Consider the following 13,486-nt stretch of genomic DNA (forward strand, 5'->3'; position numbering starts at 1 on the left):
AGGTAGCACCTCCCACGTGAGGAGGCCTCCATATCCTTAATTCCAAAAAAGCAAGAACATGGTCTTAAGCCCTGAAGAATTCAGGTCAATCTCTGTACTTAACACTGACTATAAAATTGTTGCGGCAATTCTTACCAATAGGATGAAAAACATACTTAAACAACTTATAAATGATGACCAGGCGGCAAGGTTGGTAAGGCTTCTTACCAAACAGGAATACTATGCAGAATTTAAGAATGGTACTTAATATAATAGAATTTTTAGATCACAAGCCCAAAATACCAGCAGCATTAATCTTCCTAGATATTTATAAAGCCTTTGACCGAGTTAATTGACTATTTCTTAAAGATGAGATTTCTAAATTTGGAATATGTGGAGAATTTGACGATACAATTAAAGCTATGTGCAATAAAATGTCAAAATTAAAATCAATAATACATTTTCACAAACTCTGAATATACACAAGGGGACCTGTCAAGGGTGTCCCCTTTCCCCTCTGCTATTTATTTTGGTGGCTGAAATTCTATTAAATGTAATTAGAGAAGATCTACAAATAAAAATCATAGTACATAAAGGGGAAAAATACTCGCAGACTATATGTTTTTTTTAAATTAAGAACCCAAATAATACTATTTTGTATCTTCTGCAGAGAATTAATGCATTTGGCAATTTAGCAGGATTTAAAATTAATGAGACCAAAACAAAAATACTGATTAAAAACTGTAGTAAGATCAAGGAACTCTAAGCTATTTCTAAGTTCTCAGATTTTTCTGCAGACCCAAAGAGTCTCCAGAGTCTACAGAAAAGCCTGTTGGGGTCAGTTTGCCCTCTATCTGCAAATTAGGAATCAGAGTTAGGAATCAGGGTTAGGAATTATACATAGAATACCAGCAGTTGTAAACTTTGTGGATTTACATATTTGATTTTTAATCAAACATGACTAGTGCTAATCATATTTGGGAAAGTGTTATTTATTAATCATTATAAAGCTTCTGTTTCATCATATTTTCCTTTTCTGTTCATCTGTATAGTCTTCTTGTCACCTGTCGTCTTGAATAAAATGCCTCAAAGGCTAAAACATCATTGCTGTTTAATTATAGGCTTTGTGTACTTCTCTGCAGTCTGGCTCTGCTTTCCTGAATTCCAAAAAGTTTTTGAAGCATCCTACCCTAATAATTTCTTATTCCTTTGACTTTTTTAACTTGATTCATCGTGATTCTGAGGTTTTGCTAGACGAGATGTTTTGATTTCTTGATCGGCTGTCCAGCATAATTTCAGCATCTGCCCACTTCCTTTGGGAAATGTAAGTCTGTTTCCGTTATCCACCTCTCATCTTTCTTTTTGAATAATGAAATAAAGCAATGATTTATGTTTTAGCATTCTATGTTTTAACAATAACCTGTGGTGCTTCTAAAAAGTTGTCCAGGCCTCCACTTTAGACTAATGCAACCATTTGTAGTAGCCTCTAGTTCCGTGTACTTTTGGAATACTTTTCACCTCTTTTTTGTTAAGTGCTTCTGAAATGTTTCTTTTGCTCACCAGCTGCGCTTTATCCCTCTCCCTGAATCTGTTGTCACGCTTGATGGCATTTCCCTTCTACTTTTTTTATTTTTGCATTCTGTTTTGCACTGGAGCATAAATTTCGAGTGGCTTTGTTCTTCCCTTTTTATTTTGCCTGTCACTAGATGGCAGGCAGACTTTAGTGCATTCTCTTTTGCTTTATATGATATAATGCATTTTCCTCATGTTCTTGTAAAATGTTGTGCTGCTTTTTGTTGCATATTCTAAGTAAACTAAAAAGTCATCTTGTGCTATTTCTCCTGATTTGCTTCAACTGAAATGTGTTTTGATCTCAGAGAAAGCCACACACATTTCCCATCACCTTCAGTCACTGCAGTCTTGGTCCAGTAGTACATTAAGCTTTTATATTGCTGTCATCAATCCCCCTTTATCCAGAGATGTGGGTACACTCAGAAACATGTTCTGTGGTGGCCACTGATCTACAGAAGCAAAGTATGCATATATTACTTGGTTCTTATCTTAGAGATAAGCAGACAAGATGTTTTGAATACTGTTTGCATGACTCTGCATCCTGCATCAAGAACACAGGTCATTATTATCTAACAATGTGTCTTGTTTAGTTTCATTCTTTGTTGGGGTTCCTTCTGATCTTCCAGTGTATGCTGTGTAACGCTGTTTCTTGCTTATTGGATCTTGCAACTAAACTGTTCTAATTTTCTTATTCTCACATTTAATCTTTTAAAAATATTATTCATTTTTGTATACTCTTTTTCAATTCCTCAGATTCATAATGTGCTGTTGGCTTATTTATATTCTATACATATCTATTTCATCTTTCCCCACTCATTCCTACAGGATCTCTTATTACAGTTACATACAGGAATACTAACTTTGAAATCAGCCAGGAGACTTTTTGTGTATAATCTGCAGGTTTATTTTCCCATGTATCATATTCACTTTCACTGAATCTGAAGGGGATTCTTGGAAAATATTTCCGGTGAAAGGCTGTTGCTATTGGATTGTGTTTTCTATTTTAACCTACCAAATACTATAATTATTGACTAGTAGTCAAAGGCTGTGTTTGCTTTTCTTAAACCATTTTAGAAGTACCGTATATACTCGTGTATAAGCCGACTCGTGTATAAGCCGAGGCCCCTAATTTTACTACCAAAACCTGGGAAAACGTATTGACTTGCATATAAGTGGAAGGTGGGAAGTCGGGAGGCAGAGGGAGCTCCTTATTTGGGCAATGACATCAGGGGGGGTCACTGCCCAAATAAGGAGCTCCCTCTGTCTCCCGGGGTTTGAGGAAGCCCAGCCAGCCAGGGTTCCCCTTCATCCTCCCAGGAGGGCAGCAACAAGCGGCTTGTACACCCCAGGGAGGTCGTCCCGGCCATGCCCCCAGCCCTTAAAACAGGGCTGAAAAACTCGGCTTATACGCGAGTATATATGGTACATGCTATGCAACTTGTCTAACAATAAAAAGGAACCACTTCAAAATGTTCAGAGCACTTCATGTATGCTGTAGTCTGTAGAACAGCCCTTTAAGGTGGGCCAGAGTTTTTTCATCCTCATTCTAACTGAATTGCTGATGTTCAGAGGGTGAGTAGCTTGTCTTAGGCCAACTTGTGAGTTTATGACAAGTAAAATTTTTCATTGATGTTATGATCAATAAGTATACATTATGAGCTCTTTTAAATATTCAATATTATTTATTATTGTTCAACATGATGTAAAATTATTACCTTCATTCTCTTGTTAGCATTATTATTCTGTCTCTTTCAGCATATCCCTTGTGAGTATTGGTTAAGGGTCCATTTGTAAGTTATATCATTTTATTTTGGTGTGACTTCCCATTAAGTCCATTTCCTCCTTAAGTTCTGTTGTTATTGGTTCAAATGTTCCGGATGGTTCATTATATCAGTGCCTTAGCCAATATTAGCACACTGCTAAAGTACCTAAATCACAACTCTAATTCCTTAGTCACACAGAGTAAGACAGTCATGGTTGCAACTTAATGACATAGCACAGGTACTTAGCCAGCATTTCAGAGATAGCAGAAGAATCATTGTTTAAAATATTTTTTTTATCATTGATCTGATAGACCTTCTTTATTAGTGAGTAGAGGGGTCAGCAAGTTGGACCTGATTGTCATATAAAATGGGCAATATAGAACCATATGAATTACAGATTCAGTCTGCTTCATTCTGTAGTTGCAGATTCTGTCCTGGTAGGGAACTTTTAGACTTCATCCTGGTGTTGAAGGAAGCATATTGTACTTTGCCAAGGAGAGAACTTTTCCCTGGTTGGGTAAGGTTAATTGAGAGGTATTTGGCCTCTTTATCTGTATTAAAGGGAACTCCTTTAGAAAAGAGGAGAGCAGGACTTATTTGCTACACTGCTGAGATACTGGAATTCCTGATCAATTAATGTTTGCTTTAAAGTGCGAAAGATTTCACGGGCAGACAGCATAGCTAGTGACTACCAATGTTAGTATTTTTTGTTCTACTAAGGCCTTTAATGCCAAGATAGGTCAGCAGTTGCTTTATGGTGCTCCTATATGGATTGGTGCTCGGAACCACTCAGTTGAACTTTTACAATTCTGCTTCCTATATAAGTTACTCTGTTTGCTACATTGGGTGCCCTGTGCTGTCCTTTGTCTTGAAACTGGTCAACACCTTTTAGAGAACAGAGCCTGGCTTGCTACATTCAGGTTCTGGTTACATCTCTGTTTTAACTTTGAGGACTCAAATCTAACATACCAGTCTCTTGGAGATCTTCAAAACTTTGACTGGTGGACCTTAGTAACTTCTTAGTCATCTTGTGCAGATTTAAGACTTTCTACCTATTGATGTTACCCTTTAAATGGCTCAGAAGTTCAAGAAATCCTCCAGTTGAATAATGCTATTGAAGCTTTGCTTCATAAATAATGAATGTATTTAATAGATTTTATGTCTGTAAATGCTTGGGTTATGCCAACCAGTTTTGGCATGAAACTAGCATATCAGAGAGCAGAAAATGGTCCCTGACAACTCTGAAGATCCTTTTTTCAAGTGTGTTCATGGATGTTAGCTATTGCTGTCCCATTGTTCTTTCAGTACTATATTTGTGACCTTATTGACAAATACAGTCATGATAACTTTGGTCAAAATAACCTTAATAAAGAATTTAATACAACGTAACAAATGTCTCACTTCAACTATTATCAAGTATACAAAGTCTATGAGTGCAGCAGTAAGAATTGTAATAAAAACTACATAAACTGATGCACTCTAGTTGTCACAATACAACAAAATCACGTTTCGACATTCATAAACATAGATTTTTAGTCATCCTATATATCTTATTAATCATAATCACATTAATCATAATCACATCAAACTCTGTGATTATGATTAATAAGATATATGTCGAAACGTGATTTTGTTGTATTGTGTCAGCTAGAGTTCATCACTTCAACTATTAAACGTAAGATAACTCGCAGAAAATTGAAGCCCAGTGAGGCATTTGTTACATTACATTAAATTCTTTATTAAGGTCTTTTTGACCTCAACTTTATTTTGGCCACAGTTATCATGGCTATATTTGTAATTGGGTTCTTCCGTCCATGTTGCCAGCACTTTATCACCTTATTATCTATTACAGCATGATCCCAGCCAATCATTGATCAGGATAGTGTGTATGAATGATGCTACAGTGCTGCATAGCCAGTCGGATTTGGCTAAATGACAATCACACAGAGCTAAATGAACACTAATCTGTTTGCAAATCACCAGCACCCCGCAAGTTCACCAAAAGGGAGGGCCTTTTCACTTAAGCCTAAAATGTTTGCTGAACGAGCCCACTATTTGACTAACACATACCTGTAGAAGAATTCAAACATTCAAGGGTATTTATCTATGAAAAGCTGATCACTTGATTTTCCCTGGGTACAGAATGAAGGCCACCTAAAGGAATACAAAAGATTTTAGAAGTGGATTTGCTTTCACCTACTTGGAGCTGTGTTCATCCAGGCAGATCACACTGGTGAGGAGTAGCAGGTAGATAACCACAACAGCTTGGTAGTCTATATAGTTAACCTTCCTTTTCAAAGCAGGGAATAGGTATGTTCTTCTCTATGGCCCTTTCCGCACGGGCCATTTACAGCGCCCTAGGGACGGCAAAAACGCCATTCCTAGGGAGCTGTTCACATGGGGGGGCGCAGCTTCATCGCAGCCATGCCGCCCTCGCTCCCCCCCAGCGGCGCGAAGCTGCCATTTTCCCACCTCGCTTCCCAAGCAAGGTTTTTGGAAAACAACGGCTGGAAGTTGCCATCCCCTCTTTCCCGATCGACATACCTTCTCTGCGACCTTCTAGCGCGTCGCCCGGGCCTGGGGTCACGCCCCCCTGCCCTACGACACCAGAGCGGCGTGTCCCCTGGCCTGGGCGACGCGCCGGAAGGTCGCAGAGAAGATACGTCGATCGGGCGACAGCGCAGCACTGCATCGTCTTCCCTGCCTTTACCAGGACCGTTCGTGCGAATGGACCCGGGGGGGTGTCGGCATCGTATATGCCGACGCACCCCCCAGCTTGGCCGTGCGGAAGCGGCCAATCCCCATTTCCTCTTAAGTCTTGGTGGAACCAACAGTGAATCAATATAATGGAAAGGTGCTTTGTAAACATGCCCTAAAAAGTTTTGTCCTTTGTCCTTGCTTGGCAAGCTGTGCTTGGCCACATCTCTGCTAATCTCTAGCTCTAAAATGTATTTTCCTAGTATGATCATAGCTTGAAATAAGGTGCTGTGGCAACTGCCAGTCTGTGGGCATCCTCTCCTGGGTTTTACTCTAGCAAAGGAGCACAGAGAGATTGGCAACTGTCTCAGTGTAGTAGGGAACTCCCTCCCATAGCTGGATAGATGCTGCACAGTACGGTGGTTTTTGTATGGTTTTACTCTACATTCTAGTACTAAAACCACATCTTTCTATTGGAATTAACAGGAAAATATTATGTACTAAAATGCACCATGATTTAACTGGTAGGAAAAGGTTATTTGTTGTACAGCATGCAGGGGCAGGATATCTCCTGATTTTGGGATGTATTCTGCAGTCATTAATCAAACTGCCTTCCCAGGAAAGTAATACATTCTAGATAACTGATCAGCTAATGACATTCAGTTCCCCAAATAGTGCTGCTGATCGTGGTAGTTGGGGGGGGGGGGCAACAGCTGCTGCTTTCAAAAAATTAAAAGTACAAGTAATTGCAGTATTTTGAGGAGTGTCTTTAATCAAAGCCGCACAGCCACACATGTGCAAATGTGGAAATCAGATTGACAATTGAAGGAAAAGTTATCATGTAAATATAGATAGATCTCTCCAGGAAAACAGAGAGGGAACAGCTGAGCACCCTGCCGACGAGAGAAGAATCTCTGGAGCTTTTGGCACCAAGAGAAACAAGAAAGCCCCTTCTTTTCTCTTTTATGATTTTTCCTCATATGTTTGCATTGCTTTGTCAGTGAAAAAATAGCTTCACACACACTGCTTCCTTGGCCAGTATTCAGTTCCAAGTGTTAAGTGCCAGGGAGGATTTTCCCTGGAAATGTGTGGAATTTTGTAAGACCTGCTCATTTAAAAATATCCAAGCTGAACATGGAGGAACAGGCAGGCAGGGTGTTGTTCCAGTTTAGAGCAACCAAACAGCATAACCCTGCAGCTTCCTGGAATTCCTTCTTCCAGTCTCTCTTCTCTCCTACAAAACTGTTTCCTTCTCTCCCCCCCCCCCCCCCGATGTAGGACTGAACTCCTCATTTATGTTGGGAATCTATATATTAGTCTTATAAAGGAGCTAAGTGAAGTGCAGCTTTGGGTCATAGCTGTGGCTCTGGGAGAGTTAACCATTTCACACCTGTGTTCCCCTCTTGGCTGAGTTCCCAAAGTTTAGAGTCAAGTTCATGCAGGGACCTTGAAAGAGAAACCCAAGGGTGCTCAGACTGCGGCCAGGCTTGACTGGAGGCAAGCTGCCGAATCTTGGATAGCTCTGAGAGTGACAGCTGCCAGACTGAGTTCTTAAGGACTGAACCCAGCTCAGATATGGCCAGTCCCCTCCTTCTTAGGGCAAGGATTACTTCATAAAGGACACATATGTGCATTTGGAGTCTGGCACTCCTGTGGCACTCTGCAGTATCCTGGCAAGGGTGAACTGGTGATGATGACCTGAGAGCTTATTTGGAGGGCAGATCTTCAGGGAGTTGTTTCTGAATATTTGCAAGGGCTGTATTTTTTATTTTGTAATTTAAAATGTTAATTGTTGAAAAACATCAGTGTTTTTATATGCACCACCTTATGGACTTTGAACAGATGGAAAGGTGGCATGAAAACATTTTAAATAAATAAACTTGCCTTATTTAGTCCTCTTTCCCCAGTCCCATAGCGCCAATGTGAATCTCATCCCCATTGCAGCTGGTCTTGTTTTGACTAAAGATTTGACCACAGATCTCCTATAACATGTACTTTGGCTCTAGTAGGTGTGGTGTGAGCATATTCCCGGGACTAGCACCAAGCGATCAAAGGCCATTAGGAAGCATCTTCTGTTTTCCAGCCTCCAGGTTGTTTTGCATATCCAGAATGCATACCGCAACATTCTGTTTTTAAAAATTACCCAGTGACTACAACTGTGCTGGCTTCATGCATACTGTTAAGATGGTGAATTCAGATCTCTTAGGAAGAAGATACATGGCAAGAGGACAGCTCAACGAACATGTCTGCTCAGTGTACGGTGACATTCTAAAAGGCTAATAGGATTCTAGGCTGCCAGAAAGGACAGGTAGCAAGGAGGGAATGTTTTAATGGTCTCGTACAAGTCAGCAGTATGCCAATAACTTATTTCCAGCCTCTGCGCTTCCGTAGAGACGGAAAAGCCTACTAAAATTGTAAGAGGTTCCAATCAATATTAAAGAGCGTTTGAGAAAAGTTTTTCAACATCTGAAAGAATGAGGTGCAAATAAGAGGAAACAAGGTGGCCAGGACAAAAGAGGTTGCTTAAAAAAAACTGCTCTGATATTATTTATTCATTGCCTGAGTCACTCAGCAAAGTTAATTGGCAACAGCTATCCAATCAACTCGGAGCAGCACTAGTTTTGTATTCTTTTATAGAAGAATGTTGCAAAGTAGTATCATTTGAATTATTCATTTTAGTCTTTTACATGTGATTTACATTCACTTCAATTTTAGGTTTTGTAAAATAAAAAAAGCATTTTCAAAAGTGAATGAATACTAAGTAAAAGCAGTTATTCCTCACTACCATTTGGTAATTAACAGTGCAATCCTAAGCCAAGTCGGTGGTCTTCAAAGAATACAGCTCTGCTTAGGGTGGCATTGTAAATCAGGTCATACTGAGGTCTTATCTCTTTGATGTGAAATCTGGAGGAAGTCTCAGGTTCATATGGATTCTTTCTGGCCCCACTCATCACATCACATTTTGAAAAACTCCTGGATTGGAGATATACTCAGTGCGTACATGCCATTGGGGGGATGGGGCAAGGGGAGTACAGTCTAAAATGTAATGAAGTCAGTCTCTTGGGGATTAATATCATGAAATAGAGGTGTATCTCATTTCTATGTCATTCATGTGAAATATTTTCTGACTAAAGCCTTTAACCAGTTGGCTTAGACTTTCTGATTGATTTTTTTTAAAAAAATTGTAATCTACTTTAAGTCTCAGTGAGTAAGGTTTATAATTCCTGGCCATGAGTACAGATGGCAGTAATATTCACAATGGAGGAGGAATGGGAAATCCACTCCCCTAGGTCAGAAAATACCAGGTCCAAAGCCCCCATGAAGTTGAAGCCCAATTCATAATGGTCTCAATCCAAAGCCAAGCACTCCTTGCTGCTAGACATGGCTGGTGTTCTATTTTCCCTGGATTTACCCTTGAAAAGAAGGAGTTTCCAATGGATGAGAGGGAATTGCAGCATAAACTTCAAGATCTTGGGTGCTTCTGCTTCAGATGTGCCTCCTTAATTAAGTTCCATTTGATTTGTAATTTAGTTGTGACCAAGACACATATTCTTGCTTATTGGTATGCATTCTCTCCTTGTTTTTCAGGTGTTTCACTGTGTTCATTTTGAATGTCCAGCCCAAACTGCTGCCCACAAGGAAGAAGCTGGTGAAGATGATGTGGGCACAGGTGGACAGCCACTGGCATCCCGTCCCTCTCGAGCTTCAAGCACCAGTTCTGTGCACTCCCTTCCAGGAGCCACCTCACACTCCTTGGCTTACCAACTATAAAATAGTGAAGAGCATTTGCAACCCCAGTGCCATGATAAAATTGTTCACCATCTTCCTGTCGGAGCACCTTAGCTCTCTGAATGGACATAGGGGACTATGCCTGGCAGCTGCAGATATTCAAATGTAAATGTAACTAAGGCAGAGGGGTGGGGAGCAAAGCCAAACTGTAATACTGATATGCCATATGAACAGTAGGTGCTTGTAAAACACATTTGCTAGGAAATAGTCTTTCCTCAGAGGGTGTACGGAAAACATGTTGACAGAATTTTTGTTTTTTAATTATTTAATTTATTCTTTATCCATTTTTGTACAGTTCAAACCATTTTCATCTTGTGTGTTCATTTGTTTGCCCCCCCCCCCTGGCCCAGCCGCAGTTTTTGTTTAAACATTTCTTTGCTTATCATGCTGCATCAAGTAGATCTACTTGATAAGAGGCAAGTATGCAATAATCACTCCATTAGCTGGTTTAGATAAGGAAAACCCCTTAAGGAGATTGTGCACAAAACAAGTGAATGCAGGGATGCGAAACTGTAATTCCGACTGCTTTACATGATTTACAGATCTGTCACTTTTATACCAATGTGTTAAACTAGCCAACAAATGTTGGAAGTGATTAAATCATCATTTAATTGTATAACAATAATCAGTTTAGATTTCCTACTTTTTTGTGTGCTTGTTGAAAACAGAAGACTTGTTGTCTGCTGATGTGTCAGCTAAATTTAGTATTGATCAGAAAGGGCAATGCAATGCTGGCAATTTATTGTCCAGTACTTTGCTTTGAAAAACACTTCTAAAAAGCTTTTCGCATAATCTCTATAAATATAGATTTGAGTATTTATATAGAGCTCATTTGTGTTTTGAGTAATTGACATCCCAGCAGTAGCTGTCCTTTGTAACTTAAATCAGATTATCTGTTTGATTATTCTTGAATGCTTTTACATTCAGCATTTCACCATCTCCAGCATGTGGATCAAACAGTTGTTTGAGTCCGTCATTCCTGCTGTATTTGCCAGAGTGAAAGAATACAATCTGCATTTACACATGAGTAGCAGTTGCATGGGACCATCTCGTTAGGGGGAAAACATTGCATGAGTCATGAAAGATGTGAAATTAGAGAATATTATCGTTCGTTGAACTAAAAATCTGGTTTGGTTCAAATTGTTTATTTGGACTTTAGCATCCTTTATATAATAATGTAGTCATGCTGCTTGAGCTCAAATGTTTGCATTCTACTGAATGCTGTTCATAATAAAGTTAGGAAGAAATGGCAGTGTTGTGGCTGAAGAGCATTAAAGGGTAAATCTTATTTTTTTTCGTGGTTGCAGCTCATCTTTAGTCTTGTTTTCTGTAATTATTTCTTTTTTTTAATCTGCCATTGTCTGACCAAGTTACAAGAAAAGTGCAGTCTAAATACACAGGGACTAATCTTTCAAGGGGGGAGTGAAAAAGAAAAAGAAAAGGCTGCGGATGGCAACTGATTCTGCGTGGCATCTACTAGCTCTAGAAAGTGCTCTCAGATTTTTCTGCAGCAAGAGATAATGATGGGCAATCTTTGAAGGGTGGATATATTGCAGGGTTAGAGATCCTGTTGGCCAACTTACCCATGTCCCTTGACTCCTGTGCTTAGAAATGAATTCTCAAATACACAGATGCCCAATAATGATTGACTGGCTGTACACAAGGAGGGGGACTGTGCTGTTTTCCCAGTGTGAAATTGCCCTGAGAAGATTCTGTTTGTCCCACTGGGAAAACTTAAATGTTCTGATGGTTGCATGTGTATCCCCAACAGCTCTATTGAGCTATTTCAGGTTGGGAATATGGTGCCACCTCCCAATCTGAATACCAGGGAATTGAGTTCTAGGGCATCACATCTCTGATCTGAAGAACTCCTGGAAGACTCAGGGAAGATGTGAAGGCAACCAAATGTATAGTTAAGCCCTCAGTGACAGGCTACATTTCTCTCCTCTTGCTCCAAAGAGTTCCAGAGGGCCTAACCAGGTACTGTTCTGAACTCTTAAGAAGGCCCGTTCTTCAACTACTGACTCAAATTATTGAAATTAGAATTTGTCAGCTTATAAGATCTGGTGCTACACAGTGGTTGCAGAATAGAAAAATATGGAGAAAAACAGATCTTTGCTTTACCTCTATTTCCATAAAAGACCTGGCAAGAAAGATAAAGGGAAATTGTCTTTGACCCTTAATGTACCGCTTCTGTTGATAACTGTTGGACATTAAGCTGTGAAGAAGTCTAGCCTCCTTCCTAACCATTTTGGGCCTTCTTTTTCCCACTTGGGAAAGGAAAGGGAATATGGAACAGAGAAGGGCAAAGCTAGATCTTTGTCTTTCAAAGCAGGAAAGGGCAGGCCTAAGGACTATGTGTGTATTTGTGATCACAGAAGGTGGGGGGGTAGGAGGAAATGAGAGGGTATTTGTCCCAAGAGAATCAGTGGTATTAAATATACTATGCTTTGAAATGGCAAAATGTTTTGAATGTTATAGTGAACTAAAAGCAAGACAAAGTCACAAATTGCTCTAATATTTTGACTTCTAGTTTAGCCTTTCAATATTTTATTTTGTTTGTTAAAACTTTCGCCATAGAGAACATGCATGTAAAATTTCAAGGGTTCAATGATTTCTAAAATGCAAGTAATAATTTCAGCAAACACAGTGGAGAAAATTGTCAGCTATATGGAATCTCTGCATGCTGCTTCACAGCATCACGTTTTCTTATTTATTTATTTAAAATATTTTATGGAGCTCTTCCACCCAATTCAGTGCCCCCAAAGTGGCAAACATTAAAACATTTCAATCACTAAAAGGTAATTAAAATACAGATCTATGTAAAATATTTGAAATCCATAAAAACAAACAAACAGGAAGGAGGATTAATAAGAGTTAGTGAAGAAACATCAAACCAAATAAAAGCATCTTCATCCACTGGGGAAGGAGGCTGAAACCCAAGGGGCTGAGCAGCAGTTCCCCCCCCCACACACACACACACACATTATGAAGCCTACTTTGAAGGTAGACTTGAAACCACTGCAAAAGGTGCTTCTTAGTTCCAACGCCAAAAAAATAATCTAGAAAGATATATTAATTGATGGTGTTGAAAGCCACTGAGAGGTCCAGGAGAATTAATAGTCTGACCTCTGTCTAACTCCCAGTGCTAATTGTCTACCAGTTTTCTGACAATGATATCCTCCTTGTGAAAACTTTCAATCTCATATTTTCAAAATGTTCAAAATAAATCTCTGTTGTTTTTCAAAGGATTTTGAGCTTCATATATATGTATGCTGGGAATTATGTTAACAAAAGTGGAAGTTATGCACTTACTGATTCAACAAATGTTATTTAGATGCATTGCACCTAAGGCTGCTGTTGGGACTGTTCATTTTCCCACACAAACCCCATTGCAGTGAATTACAGTTACATTAGGCCAGTGCTTGCTAAATGTACCCTAAGGTTCTTGCTGCTTTTGTGATTTCTTTTAAATTTAACACAATTTCTTAGCATCTAATTTCATGAAAATCTTTTTAAATCACTTATTTTGTAATTAGAAAGTGTGCCCCATCAAGCTGATCCACACTCAACTACATTGCATCTGTAGCTTATAGTTCGGAATCTGTCTGTGGTCTTCCTCCAAAGCCTTTTTTTAGAAACAGCTACCTATGGTAATACTATTGCACAAAAGTTCCCTTCTTAAA

General features: G+C 39.4%; 1 protein-coding gene across 2 annotated transcripts in view; it reads left to right on the forward strand.

Annotated features, from left to right (window-relative positions):
- The window catches only part of BTBD9 (BTB domain containing 9), a 213,735-nt gene extending 203,310 nt beyond the window's left edge, over window positions 1-10,425 (forward strand). Inside the window, exon 12 of one of the 2 annotated variants that reach the window (XR_007246302.1) lies at window positions 9,600-9,647. Coding sequence is in view for 1 of the 2 variants with exons in the window: in XM_048518360.1 (XP_048374317.1) it covers window positions 9,600-9,782 (183 nt within the window). In the remaining variant the exon portion in view is untranslated. Of the gene's footprint in view, window positions 1-9,599 lie in introns of both variants that reach the window. The other variant, XM_048518360.1, reaches the window with a different exon arrangement.
- Window positions 10,426-13,486: the final 3,061 nt, after the last annotated feature.

The sequence above is a fragment of the Sphaerodactylus townsendi genome, linkage group LG01 (genome assembly GCF_021028975.2).
Source record: "Sphaerodactylus townsendi isolate TG3544 linkage group LG01, MPM_Stown_v2.3, whole genome shotgun sequence".
In the NCBI taxonomy this organism is placed as follows: Eukaryota; Metazoa; Chordata; class Lepidosauria; order Squamata; family Sphaerodactylidae; genus Sphaerodactylus; species Sphaerodactylus townsendi.